The sequence below is a fragment of the Papio anubis genome, chromosome X (assembly GCF_008728515.1).
Source record: "Papio anubis isolate 15944 chromosome X, Panubis1.0, whole genome shotgun sequence".
Taxonomy (NCBI): Eukaryota; Metazoa; Chordata; class Mammalia; order Primates; family Cercopithecidae; genus Papio; species Papio anubis.
This window is the reverse complement of record NC_044996.1, coordinates 119,158,251-119,176,254: the sequence shown is the minus strand read 5'-3', so window position 1 is coordinate 119,176,254 and position 18,004 is coordinate 119,158,251. Positions and strand designations below refer to the sequence as shown.

At 43.4% G+C, this 18,004-nt stretch overlaps 1 protein-coding gene across 2 annotated transcripts; it reads left to right on the top strand.

Annotated features, from left to right (window-relative positions):
* The first annotated feature begins 4,324 nt into the window (after positions 1–4,324).
* On the top strand, positions 4,325–12,873 carry MAGEB5 (MAGE family member B5). Of its 2 annotated transcripts, none has more exons than XM_003917525.4 (2): positions 4,325–5,631; positions 6,523–12,873. In XM_003917525.4, the coding sequence occupies exons 1-2, from the start codon at positions 5,543–5,545 to the stop codon at positions 7,460–7,462; spliced, it is 1,029 nt and encodes a 342-aa protein (XP_003917574.4). In that variant the 5' UTR covers positions 4,325–5,542; the 3' UTR covers positions 7,463–12,873. The 2 variants fall into 2 exon arrangements, with proteins under 2 accessions (XP_003917574.4, XP_017809408.2); XM_017953919.3 differs by having other exon boundaries at positions 6,468–12,873.
* The last annotated feature ends 5,131 nt before the right edge of the window (positions 12,874–18,004 follow it).

The following is an 18,004-nucleotide window of genomic DNA, read 5'->3' as shown; positions in this document are numbered from 1 at the left end:
GATGGTCTTGGACACAGTCCAAGAGGAATCTCTCAACTACCAGGCAGAGACTCTTGTTCTCTTCCCTTACTTGCTCAGACATACAGAGTCAGTCTCTCTCTCTCTCTCTCTGTCTCTCTCTCTCCATTCTGAGCCACCTAAAGCTGGGGGTTGAGTGACACAAGCACCCCGGTGGCCACCACCACTATGGCTGTACTGGGTCAGACCTGAAGCCAGCATAGCACTAGTCTCACCCAAGGCCTGTGTAACCATTCCCTGGCTATTGCCCATGTTTGCCCAAAGCCTTGGCGTTCTACATTCAGCATGTGGCAAAGTCAACCAGGTCTGTGTCCTCCACATAGCCCCGCCCCAACCCACCCCTGAGCTGGTCCCTGAGGAGCCCCCAAGCATGACTGTTAGGCCCAAAGTCCATTCACTTTTTCCATTGGGTTGAAAAACATGAAGGCCTTGGTCTAAGGCTGGTGGACTAAGGTCAGTAGAGAGAGAAATCTTAGGCACTACATAGTTAAGAAGAGAACCCTCCTTAAGATTGAGGGGACTCCATTTCCCAGAATGGGGTAACACTGAACTCTGCCCCTGATATCAGCCTGGGGGTCCAGGCAGGTCTCTAGAGACTGAGGTGCATTCTCACTTTGACCCCATGAGTCAGAGAGGTAGGGCCCTGGTTGTAAGGAGATGGCAGCAGGTCAGTGAGGGTGATTTCCAGGTTGTGGGAAGAGTCTGGGTGCGGAGTCTGATTATCGTGGGGACTCTTCTCACTGTAACAGCAAGAGCACTCAGGTATCTTCGCTGTTGTCAGCCCTAGGCAGTCTGCGTGTCCCCAGAGTGAAGTGTTGGGCAGAAGTGCTTCCTTATTTCTTCCTCACTAGTATTGTGAAAATTCCTAGTGTCAATTTCAGAACAGCAGAGGGGAGTGGGGCTCTGTGTCTTGTCAACAATTTTTATGATGCTCATGAATGTAAACAGAGAGGATCCAACCCCTGTCAAAGCTGCCCCCACTGTGAGCCCCTGCTGTCACCTCAGTAAGCCCCAAAATGGGCTGTCATGCTGTAGTCTAATATTCACTCTAACTTCCTCCATTCCAAGGAGACAAACTGACCAGGAGAACAGGAGTCCTGTGGGTTCCTAGAGCAGTTGTTTCACAGAAACCTGCAGAAGGGGTCCTGGTTAAAGCCAAGATGGTTCCTCTCCACTGAAGGTGTTTGACGTGATGTCACTCTCTCCCGTTCAGGTGCCAACCTTGCCAGCTTTCCTGCCCACAGTCCTACCTGCTGTCACGGGCCACAGCCATCATGACTTGGGGTCAGAAGAGTAAGCTCCATGCCTGTGAGAAATGCCGAGAGACCCATGGTCAGCCCCAGGATCTCAAGGGTCTAGGGTGTTAGGCCACTGCAGAGAAGAAAGACGAGTCTCACTCTTCCTCTTCCCTTGTTTGTTGGGGTACTCATCGCAGGTCTCCTGATGCCTCCGTTCTGCAATAGTCTCAGGGAGCTTCACCCACTGACTCTCCTGATGCAGGTGCTTCATGCTCAAGATCTGATGTAGCTGCCAAGGGTCAAGATGAGAAAAGTGCAAGTACTTCCCAGGAAGCAGCCTTCATTCAGAGCACATACTGAGATTCTCTGGACAGGAAGTTGAGCATGTTAGTGCAATTCCTGCTGGAGAAGAAAGAGTCCATTGTGAAGGCTAATTTGCTGAAGCTTGTCAGCAGAAAGTACAAGCAGCACTTCCCTGAGATCCTCAGGAGAACCTCTGAGCTCTTGGAGGTGGTCTGTGGTGTTAAATTGAAAGAAATGGAATGCGGTGGTGACTCCTACACTCCTTTTCAGCAACCTGGACCTCTCCAGTGAAGGAAGTCTGAGTGGTGACAAGGGGCTGCCGAAGACGGGTCTCCTGATGTAGCTCCTGGGTATGATCTTCATGAAAGGCAAACATGCCACTGAAGAGGAGGTCTGGGATTTCCTGAATGTGGTGGGGATCTATGCTGGGAGGAGGCACTTAATCTTCAGGGAGCCCCGGAAGTTTGTCACAGAAGATGTGGTGCAAGAAGAGTACCTGGAGTACTGGCAGGTGCACAACAGTGATCCTCTGTACTATGAGTTCCTGTGGGGTCCACGAGCCCATGCTGAAACCACCAAGGTGAGAGTCCTGGAAGTTTTGGCTAAGATCAATGACGCTCTCCCCATTTCCTTTCCAAATCTGTATGAAGAGGCTTTGACAGATGAGGTAGAGAGAGCAATGAGCCTGAGAGCTGCACGCAGAGCTGGCACTGTTCCCTTGGCCAGGGCACTTTATGGGGTCACTTTCTACAGATCCTCGCACTTCTAGGGAGGTCTGAAGTAGAAGTTTCACTTTATGTTAGAAGAGAGTAGCGAGCCATTAAAGTAGTACAGTATAGTAGAGGCTGGAGGGAACAAGATGTGTATCTTTCCTTTGTCCTGTTATACATGAGTAACTTGTAGATTTATCTTTTGCTTTCATTATTACTTTAAAAATGTTCTTTCTTTTAAGTGAAGATTTAAATTGTTTCACAGTTTAAGTTTCTTAATGTCATAGATCACACATTTATTTCTGTTTGTCAGGTTTAAGACTAAAAGTTTTGTTATTTTAAGACAAATTGAAAGATCTTAAACATTTTATTTTTAGTACAGCATAAGGTAACGTGGCATTGGAATAGGGATTTTCACGGAAATGTGAAAGAACCCCACAGCAAAATAGTTGAGATCGCAGAATAGTGAAACAAAAGTAGAGTAGTTCATTTGCGGTGTTTCCTAGTCTTTTTGCTCATTGCTTGTAATATTAAATTATATAAACCTGTATTTGCTTTGCTTATTGAAACTGCATGAGAAAATAAAATAATAAATTAGACTTATTGCTTACTGTTTTCATTATTTTTTAATTATTGTTTCCCAACCAGTAATCGAGTACCTGCTGTTTGGAAGGTTCCCTGATAGTACTGGTGATGGTAAGCAAAAGGAGATCCAACTTCTGTCTGTAGAATTTTAGAGTCAAGCAGCAACTAACATATAACCAAGATGATGAGATATAATCTAAGACACAAATGACAAGTAAAAAGAGGGGATAAGGAAGAGATTTCACATTAATGAAGTCAAATGTAAATTATCTGATGAAGGCAGTTCAGAGTCTTAGAAAACTGCAATTCTCTCCATGGGAGTTAATTTAAGTGAAGCTGCAGGTTGGGCTAGATGAGGCTGTGGGAGTCGTGAGCATGGGCCAGGCCCTCAGATGGTGCCTCTCAGAGTTGAGAGGCCGTCCCTGAAAAGGGAAGCAAGTCTTAAGAGTTATTTTGACATTGTAGGTATACCAGAAAGAAATCCCCAACTGGGATAGGAAGGCAAAGAGACCTGTGCAGTTGCCCCAGTTCACAAACTGTGTCTTCTGAGCACATGATGTCCAGGGAGTATCTGAGCAACATGAGTGATACTTCCTTTACACAAAATGCCAAGAAGCCACTGAACTATCACCCCATTATAGACTGGGAGAGCCAGAGTCTGCTCCATTAAAAGGACATTTGAATTAGGTTACTTTGAGTGTAATTTGTCCAACTCTAAGGGAGGGTTTGGTTTTTGGTGGTGACGAAGTGAATGAAAATAGGGGCGGTTTGGATGGAAAAGTGACCTGGGAAGTTTTTGGTCCCTAACACGAAACAAGAACTTTGAGTTGCCTCCAGCTGAAGACAACAACTCCACAGCCAAATAACAGATGCTTTAATGAGGAAACACTACTCAGTTTTACTGGCTTGGCAGCATTTCAGCAGATGCAGATTTCTATGTTATTTGGAGTAATCTCTAATATATTCTGGGAATAAAATTCTGTAAGGGAAGATTGTCATCATTTTGGGTCAAATGAAGTTTAGTAATAATTACCATTCATTAAACATCCAAAGTTTACCTAACACTGTGTCAGGCGATTTACATAGAAATATATACACACACACACACACACACACACACACACACATATATATATATACACACCTAAATACTATAAGATGGCGTTTATCGAATTGACTTTGCAGGTTAAAAGCTTGCAATTTTCTCAAGTTCACAAGACTGGCAAGCAACAGAACTAGACTAGACCCTGCCTCTGAACTTCTCTAGAGTCCACAACTGCCCCACTTCTTCCAGCCTGAAGCAGACCTTGTGTTACTTATTTTCTACTCACTACTTCAAACTATATCTCAGGTGATACAAAGCAAGACTTCAAACCCCAAATACTGTTTTGGAATACGCAGCCCAAGGAATAAGCAATAAAAATACCAAAATAAATCCAAGTTGTGAATAAAGAAAGAGATATTTGTTGACAATATCATTATCTGCAAAGTCAATGTCAGAAACCTCAAAAGACTAGGGACTCACAAAATCATTTGGCTCAGCCTCTTCGCTGTAGCAAGTGGATATATTTGAACAGAAGTTACATAAGAAGCTGAGGCTGCCTAGTGACAGGAAGGTATGTATAAACAATGGTTTTCTTTTCTTTTTTTTTTTCTTTCTCTGAAAGCACACCTGTCCAAGGCTTTCTGCTTTGTGCTTCAGATTTCCCATCTCACATCATCCTTAGGATACATCCTATTCTCTGCAACGTTTGCAGAGGGAAAACTAATGAAGAGTTTGGAATGACATGGCATTTCTCCAGAAGCCTCTCATGGAAAGTTTCGAAACCAAGATGAAGACTGATGAATGAGAACTAAAGAAACAAACACCCCATAGTAAATGGAGTAACAGAGATCAGACTGTGTCTACTTTTAGACCTGGAAGACTGAAGCAGGGCTGTTAGGCTACTTCTCACTTACTGTTCAGTGTTCTCAGGAACATAAGATCCTTAGTCTACATGAGTGACTTAAAGTTGAAAGAAGAAACTCAAGGCCTGCAAAGAGTCAAGGTGAGGACCCTGAGTGAGGACTGAGGGCAGACCTATACCCTCCACAGAGATAGCCCCAAGGAACCTAAATCTTGATGTCATCCCTGGGAGGGCACAGACAGGTGGCATTTCCTGTTTTCATTCTGGGACCTCAAGGAGTGGGAACCTTGTTCTAAGGTTTTGAGACTTAGACAGTAGAGGGAGATGTTCCATGCCCTGCCAGGAATCAAATGCAAAATCATGAGTGATGACTGAGGGGACCACAGACCCTATAATAGGGAGGTGGCACAGAACCTCCACCTACCATCAACCCTGGATGGCCTTGGGCAGGGCTGTCAGGCTGACTTCTGCAAAAAGAGTTCAGACATATGAGGGCTTAGTCTGAGGGTAGGGTCCTCAAGTCAACAAAAAGAGTCCAAGGCCCTGACATGAATCAAGGTGATGGCCCCTAGTGAGGGCTTAGGAAACCTTCTACCCTCAGAACTAAGAGAACCACACAGAGCCCCACCCTTACTGGTAGCCCTGGAATACATGGGCATTGTTGACATGATGTGACATACTTCCTCATATGATGTCACAAGGAAGGAAGGAAGTTGGTCTGATTGTGAATTAAGGTCAGCAGTTAGAGGATTTCCAGATTTCTCCAGAGGCCACAGTGAATATGCTAATAACTGAGGGAACCACATACACCATGAGTGGGAACACCACAGAATTCAACTGTTACTCTCAGCCTTGGGACAACGAGGACAGGTAAGAACAAATGAGAACATATGAGAAGACCTTCACATTCCCCATAGGGCATGTTTCAGGGTCGTTTTCTCTTTAGTATGAGGGGATAGGCCTTAGGACAAGGGAAAGAGAAGTTCCAGACCATACCAGGGGTCAAAGCAAGTGCTAAAGGAACCATCTACCACTAAATAGAAGAGTTAAAAAAGAATCTGGCCCTACCCTGGTTTCAGTGCTTGAAGGGCCAGGGCAGGGTTGTGAAGTTGAAGCTCTCTACCATCTCTTTATGTCAGGTCTATGGGAGGTGACATCCTTAGTCTGAAGGTGCAGTAATCAACATTCAAATGAAGGAAGTTGGGCTCCTAGGCCCTATATGCCAATGTAAGGACCCCCAAGGGTGGACTGAGGATCCCAGAAAGGCCAGGATGGAAAATTACCTACTCAACAGTCAGCACTGTGGGCACATAAACAGCAGTGATAAGCTGAGGACCCCCTTCACATCCTTCTTATGGGTCCCAGAGAGGTTTGTGATATAACTTCAGAGGAAATGGTTCTCATGACCTGCCACCAGTTGGCATGATTGTCTTGAATGTGAAGTAAAAGGACCCCTCAACTTAGAAGACTGGCAGCCACTATGTCTCCTTAGTATGCCTGAGGCAGGGCTACCAGGCTAAAGCCTATGGTTCAGTCTAACTTCCTCCAAAGGTTTCCCAAGGGGGGCACACTGATCAGGATAACAGAATCTCAGTGTGTTCCTAGAGCAGTTCCTTCATGGAAAACTGCAAATGTTGTTTTTATTATAACTACGATAGAATTTCCACTTTGAAGGTGCACAGACCCTCTCAATCTTCCTCCTCCAGTGGACTCTCTTGACCTGTTCTCCTACTCATTCTCCTGCCTGCTATCCTTTATCAGAGTCAACATGTCTCAGGATCAGAACAGTAAGCTCCACATTTGTGAGAAACACTACCAGATCCAAGATGACTCTCAGGTTCAGAGTGGAGCTCAGGTCAGTGAAGAAGTGGACGATGAGCCCCTCCCCACTTCCTCTCCTGTTCTTGGGGATATTCCCCAGAGCTCATCTGCTGCTGAGTCAAGTGGCACTTCTCAGGAGCCTTGCAAATCCAGTACCATGACTTCTGCAGGCATTTTTAACACAGGATCTGACGAAGGGGCTAACAGTAGAGATGAGGAGTACCCATGTTCCTTAGAGGTCTCCCCCTTCACTGAGAGTTCATGCAGCAATTTCATAAATATAAAGGTGGGTTTGTTGGAGCAGTTCCTGCTCTACAAGTTCGAAATGAAACAGTGTATTTTGAAGGAAGATATGCTGAAGATTGTCAACCCAAGATACCAAAACCAGTTTGCTGAGATTCTCAGAAGAGCTTCTGAGCACATTGAGGTTGTCCTTGCAGCTGACTTGAAGGAAGTCCACCCAACTTGTTACTTATATGACCCTGTCAGCAAGCTGAAACTCCCCAACAGTAGGAGGATTCATGCTGGCAAAAGGTTACCCAAGACTGGTCTCCTCATGACTCTCCTGGTTGTGATCTTCCTGAAAGGCAACTGTGCCAATGAGGAGGATATCTGGAAATTTCTGGATATGATGCAAATATATGATGGGAAGAAGCACTACATCTATGGAGAGCCCAGGAAGTTCATCACTCAGGATTTCGTGAGGCTAAAGTACCTGGAGTACCACTGGGTGCCCTGCAGTTATCCTGCACGCTATAAATTCCTTTGTGTTCCAAAAGCCTACACCAAAACCAGCAAGATAAGAGTCCTGGAATATTTGGCCAAGGTCAATGATATTGCTCCAGTTGCCTTCTCATCACAATATGAAGAGACTTTGTAAGATTTGTAAGATGAGGAAGAGAGCCCAAGCCAGAGATGCAGCCGAGACTGGCATTACTACAGTGGCCAAGACTCTCTCAGGGCCAAGTTCAGCAGCTTCTCTCAATCCTATTGAAGTCTGAAGCTTTTTTCATCCAGTCAAGCAAATATAACATCACCAAAAGGGATTTTTTTTTTTGAAATACCAAAGAACCCCCAGTAAAATAATTGAGATAGTGAAATAGAAAAAAATAATAAAACATGATCTTGGTTTTCTTCATTTCTTTGTCTTTTGTTTTGTAAAATTAAATGATTTATGCCTTGATATGTTTAGATTAATAATATAGGACAAATTAAATTTAATAAGTTAGATCTCTTGCTCACTGTCTCTTATATTCCCCAAACATCATTTGAGTATCTGCTTTTTGGAAGGCTCTGTAACAGTACTGGAGCTGCTCAGATAAAGGCCCAGCTTCTGCCCATAGAATCTTTGAGGTTAAAAGCTGCAGTCATATAAAGTAAATGTTGAGTCACCCTCTATGACTTATAGGAAAGCAGAAAGGATGGATGAGAAGGGGGCATTCCAGTTGAAAGCAGTAAAGCATAAATTTCATGAGGCAAGGCAGTTTGAGTTTTGGGAAACTGAAAGTCAATGTGTTGTAACTTTTAAATTAGCTGCATGGGAGTGCTAGATGAGGCTATGAAACTGGTAAGCAGAGGTGAGAACCCTCAGATGATGCATCTCAAAGTTGAGAGAGAAAACCCTTTAATGGAAAACTGAACTGTAGTGTAAACTCCAAAATTAAGGCCTAATACTATATACTGCCAGGCAGGCTAAGAGCTCCCCTTCTAATGCCGCTTGCCTAAGACAGAGTCCCATAGCTGTAGTGTATCCCTTGTCTTTTTTCCTATCTATTGGAAGTGGGGCTCAGGCAAAACCTCTGTTTCCTCTTTGTTATTTTGGCCCGGTGATAGTGGGGGTAAGGGATAAGGAGGCAGTAACGTAGGTGACGGTTCCTCTTCCCTCCCCTTTTTAGGCTCTTCTGTGTATAACGGGACCAAAGCCGCCCTAACTAAAGCCCATAATGTTAAAGATGTTACTGGGACCCGTTGCCCTTACATATGATGTTGTTTAAGATTTCTCCCCACTTGTTCCCAGAGCTCTACGTCTAGCATACCTTCTTCTGGGAACCATGGGTTATGAGATACAACAGTTTGCATTAGGTCCCTTAATTGAGCCTGTGAAACCGAGGCTACACTAGCTTTAAGCAGCTGTTTCAATACTTTTATATACTGTTTCTGTTGAGCTGATAACTGTTGTCCCATGATGAAACCCTAGCCTGAACAATTCCCTCAAACTTGGAAACCCTGAGCAGGCACCGATGACTTATCGATTTACTGACTTACTGACTGCACAGTCTCCTTACCTTCATTTTGGAGGGTTCCTTCATGATTTGTTGCAGCATTCCTCTCGCAGGGCACCATCTGCTGGGGTCTGACCCGCAGACCCTGGCCAAATGACGGATGAAAGAAGGCACTCAGATACAGATATCTGGTGAAAGAGTGGGCTAGGGGACTGGCCACGCACAGACCCCAAGGAGGGTGCTGTAAAGAGTCAGCAGCTGAGGCCCTGATAAGCTGGTGCTGCGGGCATTTATTCAGCACAGATTTAATGGAAAAGGTTTTGAGACAACACACTTGTGGATAATTAACATGGTCGCCCCTCTGGAGAGAGCAGTCCTGCGCATGGATGATTAAAGGCCAGGTTCTGAGGCCTAAGTAACTAACTTATCTAGATCAGTTTCTTTTCATCCCCTTGTTATCTAACCTAAGCTCTTAAGAGAACTCAGCTGCCTTCAGCCAAATTTTCTTTCAAAGCTTTGCAAACCCCTGGCTTTCCAAGATGGTTTGCATCTTTCTATAATTTTTCCCACCACCCTGACTGATCTCCTACAATATATTGCCTTCAATTTTTCAAATGGCCTAACTGGAAATTCCTCTCTACGCTATGCACTTGCAGATTAGGTCCCTTAGCCAAACAACCATCTTTATTAAGAGAACCAGGCACACATCTTGTTTTCTTTCCCTGACGGCCTTCAGGATTATTCACACAAGCCAATCACAACTTCCCATGAGAACTAGAGGTCACCTCTCCCTCTTGATCTACAAATCCTGCCTCCCAGAGACCTTATTCATTCACTCTGTTCCTGAGTGCAACCCTTGTGTGACCCTGTGTGGTATGTGGTGTACTGCTACCCTGGGCTGTGAGTGTATGTGATTAATGAACTGCTGTTGACCTCATCTATACAGTGCCCAGTATCATGTGTTTGAATACCACATAACCATAATGTGGAAATTCCTTCCTCACCAAGAAATAGGACACCACTAAAACATGCTCTTATGAATTACTTTGGGATCATAGATAATCTAGAAAGAATTATTTAGATTTAGACTAGTGGCTTACGCAACAGAAGTTTATTTTCTCACAGTTCTGGAGGCTGTAAGTCCAAGATCACAGTGCCAGCAAGGTTGGTTTCCTCTGAGGCCTCTCTCAGCTTTCAGAAGGCTTCCCTCTTGCAGCCTCTTTACATTGCTGTACTTTTGTGTGTATGCATCCCTGGTGTTTTCTAGCGTGTCCTAACCTCTTCTTTTCAGGACACCAGTCAGATTTTATAAAAGTACTCTAATGGCCTCATTTTAACTAATCACCTGTTTAAAGACCTTATCTCCAAATATAGTCACATTCTGAGGTACTAGGGGTTAGGACTTGAGCACATGAATTTGAGGTTAGGGGCAAAATTCATTTCATAATAGGCAGGAGTGGGAGATACCTTTGCTCTTATCTCACTACAGTAGAACACAATGCACAAGCTACGTGTTCTATGCAAATTGTCTCCAGGGAGTTTCCCCAAAATAAGAGTGAGATGCACAAAAGTCACTGTGTTGGCTTTTTTTTTTTTCTTTTTACCTAGAACTGGAAGAAAGAACTAGTTCCTACTAGAAAAAGACATTCTAATTAGATTATCCTGAGTGTAACTTGGTAGGTTCTAAGGGAAGGCTAGATTTTGGTGGGGAAGAAATGAATGAAAATATAGGTGGTTTGGATGGAAGGGTAGCTGGGATGCATTGAAGGAGTTAGTCCTTAACAAAATTCTAGAAGATTTTAATTGTATCCAGATGGGGAAGAACCCCCAACATCCAAATTAAATAACGGATGCCCTAATGGGGAAAATTGAATTTTACTTGCTACAGCAAATTTTTGGCTGATTTGGTGTTGTTGGAGAGCATTGCATTTTCTCTGACATATGCTGGATTTTTAAAAAATCTCAGATAAGAAGATAATCATAAATAATCATAAATAAATGCCATTTATTAAACACCTAACATTTGCCAGTGACTGTGAAAGATTAAGTCTTAGTGATGAAGAGAATTAGATTAGTGTGTGTTTTCTGACAGCCACCTCCCTATCCCAGGCCCTCTGCCTTGTTCTTCAGCTTCCCCATTTCACATCGCTCCACTTGGACACAGACCTATTCTGCTCAAGATTTTTCAGGAGTGTGGCATTTCCCAGGAAGCTTTTCATTAAAGATACAGGAGCCGAGGATGTCAGGGCCTTGCTACAAAGGGCTCTCGTTGAAGTAAGGCTCTAAGAAGAGTCAAATTGGGAATCGTCTGTGAGACTGAGGGAACTACCCACTCCAGAACAGAGAAGGCACCATAGATGTCACCCCTGGAGTCAGCTTTGAGAACACTTTCACTGGGGATATGGGTAGGACTCACTTCCTCCTGAGGGTTACAGAAAGGTGAGGGACGTGGCCTAAGGCAGGCCACCTTAGCACAAGTGCAAGAAAGTGAGGGGTCTTAGGATCGGGCAGAAGTCAAGGTGAGAATACTTAATGAGAGTAAGAGAACCACCCACTTCAGAAGTATGTCCCGGGCCTGCTCCCCCAAAAAGCTCGACCCCTGTTCTCAGTCTTGGAAGGCCCTGAGCAGAGTAGGCAGGCTGAGATGTGTGCTCATTCCTGCCTCTAGGGCCTCGGGAAGGTGAGGGCCTTAGTAAAAGTACGTGAACTCAGAGCAGCTGAGTGAGGAGGCGCAAACCCTAGCAGCAATCAAGGTGAGGAAGCTTAGGTGGAGAATCCCATCAAGCTCTTGTTTGCAGCTCCCTGAGTACCCAAACATGGATGTCAAGTATATGTGAGCTCTCCTTTCCTACTTGATGATACTGGGAGCTGAGGGCCTTGGCCTGGAGTGGGCAGGGGACAGCGGGCTAAGGTCAGCAAAGGAAGGAGTACCATGCCCTTCAGGGAATCAACAGCAGAAGCCTGCGTGATTTCTGAGGGATCACTGATCTCAGAAGTGTGCGGTAGCACAAAGCCTGCTCCTGCCATCAACCTTCGGAGGCCCTGGGCCAGGCTGACTTCTTCAAGGGGGGTCTCAGAGATGTGAGGGCCTTGGTCTAAGGGAAGGATCCTCAAGTCAACAAAGAAATGCAGCCCAAGTGCAGCCATGAATCAAAGTAAGTGCCCTACATGAGGACTGAAGGAACCCCTGCTCTACTGGCACCCTGGGATGCCTGTGCACTGGTTACATGACTTGCACTTATTTCCTGCTATGGTGTGGGGGTGGTTACTGGTAATGATGATGAGGGATTTTGTCTAAAGTAGATGGCCTGTGGTCTGCAGTAGGAGGATTTCCAGGCATTTCTACGAATTAGGGTGAAGACATGATATCTGAGGGGAACACCAAATCCATCCCCTATTCTCAGCCTTGGAAGGCCACAGGCAGGTGAGGTGGTACCCATATCTTAGTAGAGAGTCTCAGGAGATTCTGGTAGGAATAGAAAAGCCCTGGGCCATGCCAAGAGACAAAGGAAGGGTTGGGAGGACCACCCACAATTGAACAGGTAACAAAGCATCTGTGTCCCACCCTTGCACTCAGTACTTAAAGGACCGGGACAGGACTATCAGGCTGAGGCTTCTCCCCAGTTCTTTATATATATAAAATCTAAGGCAGATGAAATCTTTGGTGTATGATTGTAGCCACCAGTCAGCAAAAGGGAAGTCTTCCAGGTACTACCTAGAGATCAGGTGAATTCCTTGAATGAGAACTGAAGACCCAAGCATCCCATGACAGAGAGACCTCCACATAGCTCCCAGTTGGATGCCCCCTGACAGAGATGGTGGACTGAGATGCTCCTTCACTTTATCTTCTGGGGTCTCAGGGGGGTGCTGGCTTTGGTTTGAGGTGTCAACATCAGAGCAGCAGAAGGGAGGGGAACCACGGCCTGCCAACAATTGATATGATGATTACGATTGTGAACTTAAACCCCCACACTCCAAAACAGAGAACCCCCATGACCAGCCCCTGCCACCATCTCAGTACACCTAAGGCAGGGTTAGCAGGCTGCAGCCTAAAACTCACTCTAACTTTATCCACAGGGTTCTCAGTGGACAGGCGGACCAGGAGAACAGGCGCTCCATGGGTTCCTAAAGCAGTGCTCTTGGAAACCTGTAGCTGTGGCCTTTGTTAAAGCCATGGTAGTCTCTCCCTGCTGCTGGTGCTCACACCATCTCATTCTTCCTCCTTCAGGTGCCCACATTGCCAGCCATCCTGTCCACACTTTTCCTATTCTGCCTAACTAGAGTCATCATGTCTTGGTATCAGAAAAGTAAGCTCCATGTCCATGAGAAACGTCACCAGACTCAAAGTAAGACTCGGGGTAATGGGGGTACTCAGGCAATAGCAGTGGCAGCAGAAGAGTCTCCTTCCTCCTCGCCTCTTCTTTGTGGAGGTGTTACTGAGAGCTTACCTACTACTGGGTCATGTAGCACTTTGAAGGGGCCTCAGAAAGCCTCAACCACCACTACTTACATAGGCATTTTTTGCTCTAGACCTGATAAATTTTCCAGTGGCCAAGATAAGGAAGAGAAAAGCACAGCTGAGGCCCCACCTTCCAGTGAGAACTCGTGCAGAGACCCTTGAACCAGGAAAGCTGAGTTGTTGGAGCAGTTCCTGCTCTACAAGTATAAAATGAAACGGCCCATTACAAAAGAAGGTACGCTGAAGGTTGTCAACTAAAAATACCAAAATCAGTATGCTGAGATCCTCAGAAAAACTTCTGAGTGCATTAAGGTTACCTTTGCAGTTGATATGAAGGAAGTCATTTCAACTCATCACTCCTATGATCTTGTTATGACTTTGTAAAGCTAGAAGTTCCCCAAAATGGGAGGGTGTTTGGTGGCAGGGGGTTACCCAAGACTGGTCTCCTGATAAATCTGCAGAGTGTGATCTTCATGAAGCGCAACTGTGCCACTGGAGAAGACATCTGGAAATTCCTAGACATGATGTGAGCATATGGTAGGAGGAAGCACTACATCTATGGAGAGCCCAAGAAGCTCATCACTCAAGATTTGATGAGGCTAAAAAGTACCTGGAGTACTGTTCAACAGTGATCCTGCATGCTATGAATTCCTTTGGGGTTCAATAGTGCATCTTGAAACCAATAAGATGAAAGTCCTGAAGTTTTGGCAAAGGTCAGTGATACTGTTCCTAGTGCCTCCACATCCCATTATGAAGAGGCTTTGTGAGATGAGGAAGAGAGAGCCCAAGCCATAGATGCAACCATTCCTGGCACTACTGCCAAAGCTAGTGCAATTTCCAGAGCCATATGTCCAGCTTATCTTCCCACCCCTATTGAGGACTGAGGACTTTTTATCATCCAGATAAGAAGATATGACATCACAGTAAAGATTTTCTTGAAAATACGAAATAATCCCACAGTAAAATAAGTAGGGTAATACAATGAAGAAAAAAATAAAACATGATTAATCCTTGTTTTCTCTGATTCTTCTTAATCTTTAGTTTTGTAAAATTAACTGATTTGTACTTTGCTTTTCTTAGCTTAGTCAATAAAGTAGAAAAAATTAAATCTTAATAAATTAGGAATTAGACCTTGTGTTTACTGGCTCTTCTAGTCACCAAACATTAACTGAGCATCTGCTCTCTGGAAGACTATGTGCTAATACTGGAGATACTCAGATAAATACCCAGTCCCTGCTTATAGAAGTTTTAAGCCTATAAGCTATGATCATTTAACTGCCCTTTATGACCTATAGTTAAATTAAAAATAATGAGTGAGGATGAGGGTGTTCCTTATGAGAGCAACCAAGAGGGAATTTCCTAAGCCAGGCAGTTTGGGGCTTTGGAAAACTGCAAATCCTCAGTGGAATGTAACTTTCATTTAAGTTGGTGGGCTAGCTGAGTTTCTGGAATTGATGAGTAGCAGCCATACCCTCGATGGGTGTGCTTCAGTTGAGAGATAAAACCCCAAGAATTAGTGTACTTGGGCTTCATAAACAAAATAGCATAATCTGGGTGGCCTAAGCAACATAAATTGATTTCTCACAGTTCTGGAAGCTGAGAAGTCCAAGATCAAGGAGCCAACATATTCAGTTCCTAATGAGGGTACTCTTCCTGGATTGCATAAAGTCACCTTTTCTGTGTCTCCTCACAAGGAGGGGAGAGAGCGAGTTCTAATCTCTTTTCCTCTTATAGAGACACTAATCCTAATATGCGGCCCCTACCCTTGAAACATCAACTAAACGTAATTATCCCTCAAAGGCCCACCTCCAAATACCATAACATTGGGAGCTAGGGCTTCATTATATGAATTTTGGGGAAAATACAAAGTTCACTCTATAATGGAAAACTGCTTCTATTCTTGGGATTGCGGGTAAACCAGAGACAAATCTCTACGTGGGCAGGGTAGGAAGGTGTATTGTGCTCTAGTTCCAGTGCAGGTAAGCAGGTAAACATAGTTTGCAAATCAGCTGTTCTAAACACATGTTCTACAAGGAGTTTCTGAAGAATAAGAATGATAATCCTTTGAGATGAGATGCACAGAAGCCACTATGTTGGCAGTTTTTGCCTTGAACTGGGAGAGCTAGATCCCAGTGCATTAAAAGGGCATTTTGATTTAGTTATATGGAGGATAATTTGGCAAACTCTTAAGAGAGGGCTAGATTTTGTTAAGGGTATAAAGGATGTAAACAAAGATGGTTTGGGATGGAAAGGCAGAAAGGCGCCCAAGAAGGATACAAGAACTTGGGCCTTGACACCAATTTTAGGAGCCTGAGTTACATCTAGCTGGGGAAGACAACCTCACAACTGAATTAAACAACAGGTGCCCTCATGGACAATATTTACATAGCTTTACTTGTTAGGGATCATTTTTGGCTGATTCAATACTTTTGTGCAAGACTATTCCATATTCTCTAACATCTCCTGGACCAAAAAACAAAACAAAACAAAAAAAACTTCCAAGTGTGGTGGATGCTATCATCTTGAATCAAAATAATAATATTAAAAACTGCCATTCTGGGTAATATATTCCAGTCATCTTGCCATGTGGTTTATATGTAGTACATACACTCTAATGGTCTTACAAGATGGGGCTTACCAAATTCATTTGGCAGATAATAAACTTCTAATTTTCTCAAGTTCACAAGACTGGTAAATGGCAGAGCTAGGACAAGAGCCCTGGTCTGAATTTGTCTAGAGCCTAAACTATTCCACTCCTCCCACCTGAGGTAGACCTGTTGTCTCTTAATGAACCTTTTAAACTCACTATTCCAAAATGTATTTCAGGCAAAAAAAAAAAAAAAAAAAAAAAGGAGACACTTGTAGTCAAAGTACTAAAAGCAGGCCTATAAAAGGAAGTTAAGTGTGAGAATAAATCAAAATTTAGAGATTGTCTTTAAACTTCATTAACCTAGGATCCTGCTGCTTTGAGGCCCGTGGTATCCCTGAGAATTAACTCTGCCCAGGAGCTATTTCATCCAGTTCTTGCTGTTTCCATCATTACGACACCTTTCTCCTGGAATTTCTCCAGTGTGCACCCCTAACTCTGGAACCTGACCTGCTGGCCAGCTCTTCACTCTGCATCCTCCTCTGAAGACTATCACTTGCTCTCCTCATGATTTAGAGCATTCAAACTCTGTAATGGTCACTTCCTTCACTTTGGATGCATATCAACTTTGTATTCCTATTTATATGATAAGTTGAAGATCTGCCTCCTTCCTTCCTTTCCTTCTTTTTCTTATTTTTCAAATGTTTCTTTAAAAATTAGTTTAAATCATTTCTCAGTATGAGTTTATAGATCATGTGGTTTACACATTTATTGCTGTGTATCAAGTTTAAAAGTAGGAGTTTTTATATTTTGTGAAACAAGTTGGAGAAACTTTCCATCTCATTTTGTGATCCAGAACAGGGTAATATGGCATTGAAATAGGTGTTTCTCTGGAAATGTGAGATTACTCAGCAATGAAACTGTTGGGTTCAAGAAATTGGCAAAATATGTGCCAAAAAATCAGATTTCTAGGCCTTTATAAGGACTTTGATGTAAATAAACTCATGTCCAAACAACAACAACAAAGAAATAGAGCAAAATAAAGTAAAAGATTGTCAATTCTTATCTTCCCTATTATTTTTAATCTGTTGTTCTGTAAAATTAAATGACTTACATCTGGATTTGCTTACCTTATTTCAGAATTTAGGAGAAATTAAATCTTACTAAATTAGATACTGTGCTCATTGGTTCATTTATTCCCTGAACATTAATTGGACATCTGCTCTTTGGAATTCACTGTGCTGTTGCTGAAGATGTCAGGATTTTCATGTCTAGGAGCAATAGTATCACAAGGAAGATTGTGAGATATGCTAGACCAGAAGGACAAATAAAAAGAAAGAATGAAGAGGGTTGTGGTCCACATGAGTGCAGTAAAGTGGCAGTTAAGTGTAAATGCCTCAAGGCAAGTCTGTTCAGGGAAACTGCAAATTCATCAGAGTGACTGAAGTTTAAATTTAGCTATGTCACAGGGCGTGAGAACTTTGGGAATGGGAGCGAGGGTCAGCCCTTTAGATAGTGTGTCTCAGAGACTAAATCTTGAAATGCAAATTGGCCCTCGAATCCTCGATAAACAGTAAAGAAACTTCCCATTGGTAGAGTCCAAGGTAGATGTTCCAGACCCTTTCCCATCGCATTGGAACACAGTTTGCAAAGTAGTTGTTTTACCTATATCTTCTCAAATGATTTACTGAAAAATAAGTGTTATGTTCTTTTGAGCTGATCTGTGGAAACCAGTTGGCTGACACTCTTTCCTTTGGCTTGAGGAAGTCCAGTTCAAGTACATTGCAATAAAATTGTAATTTCTTGAATATAATTTGGCAAGGGCTGAGTGTTTGGTGGCTGTGAAATGAGTGGCAATTGGGATGTTGATTGAAGATACAGCTGGGAACAAAACAAAGGAGAATAACATAATAGTGTACAGCCCGTTACACAACTACTAGGTCATTTGAATGGCATTCAGATTGAAACAATTGGCTCATATTCAAACTAAATAACTTTCTCTCCGTTGTTTAGTTCTATTTGTTAAGTAGTAATTTTGACTCTTGGTATTCTGGGTCCTAAGTACCTCAGATTCCCTGAGAACTGCTCAATAGTTTCTTTAAAATTCTAGAAGGTTAAGGTAGCAATCAGCACCAGTAATGGTAACAACTTTCA

Coding starts and splice junctions, on each gene's coding strand:
- MAGEB5 (XM_003917525.4), top strand. CDS start 5,543: ATGCTAATAACTGAGGGAACCACATACACCATGAGTGGGAACACCACA. Junction 5,632..6,522: donor CCTTGGGACAACGAGGACAG/GTAAGAACAAAT, acceptor ATCCTTTATCAG/AGTCAACATGTCTCAGGATC.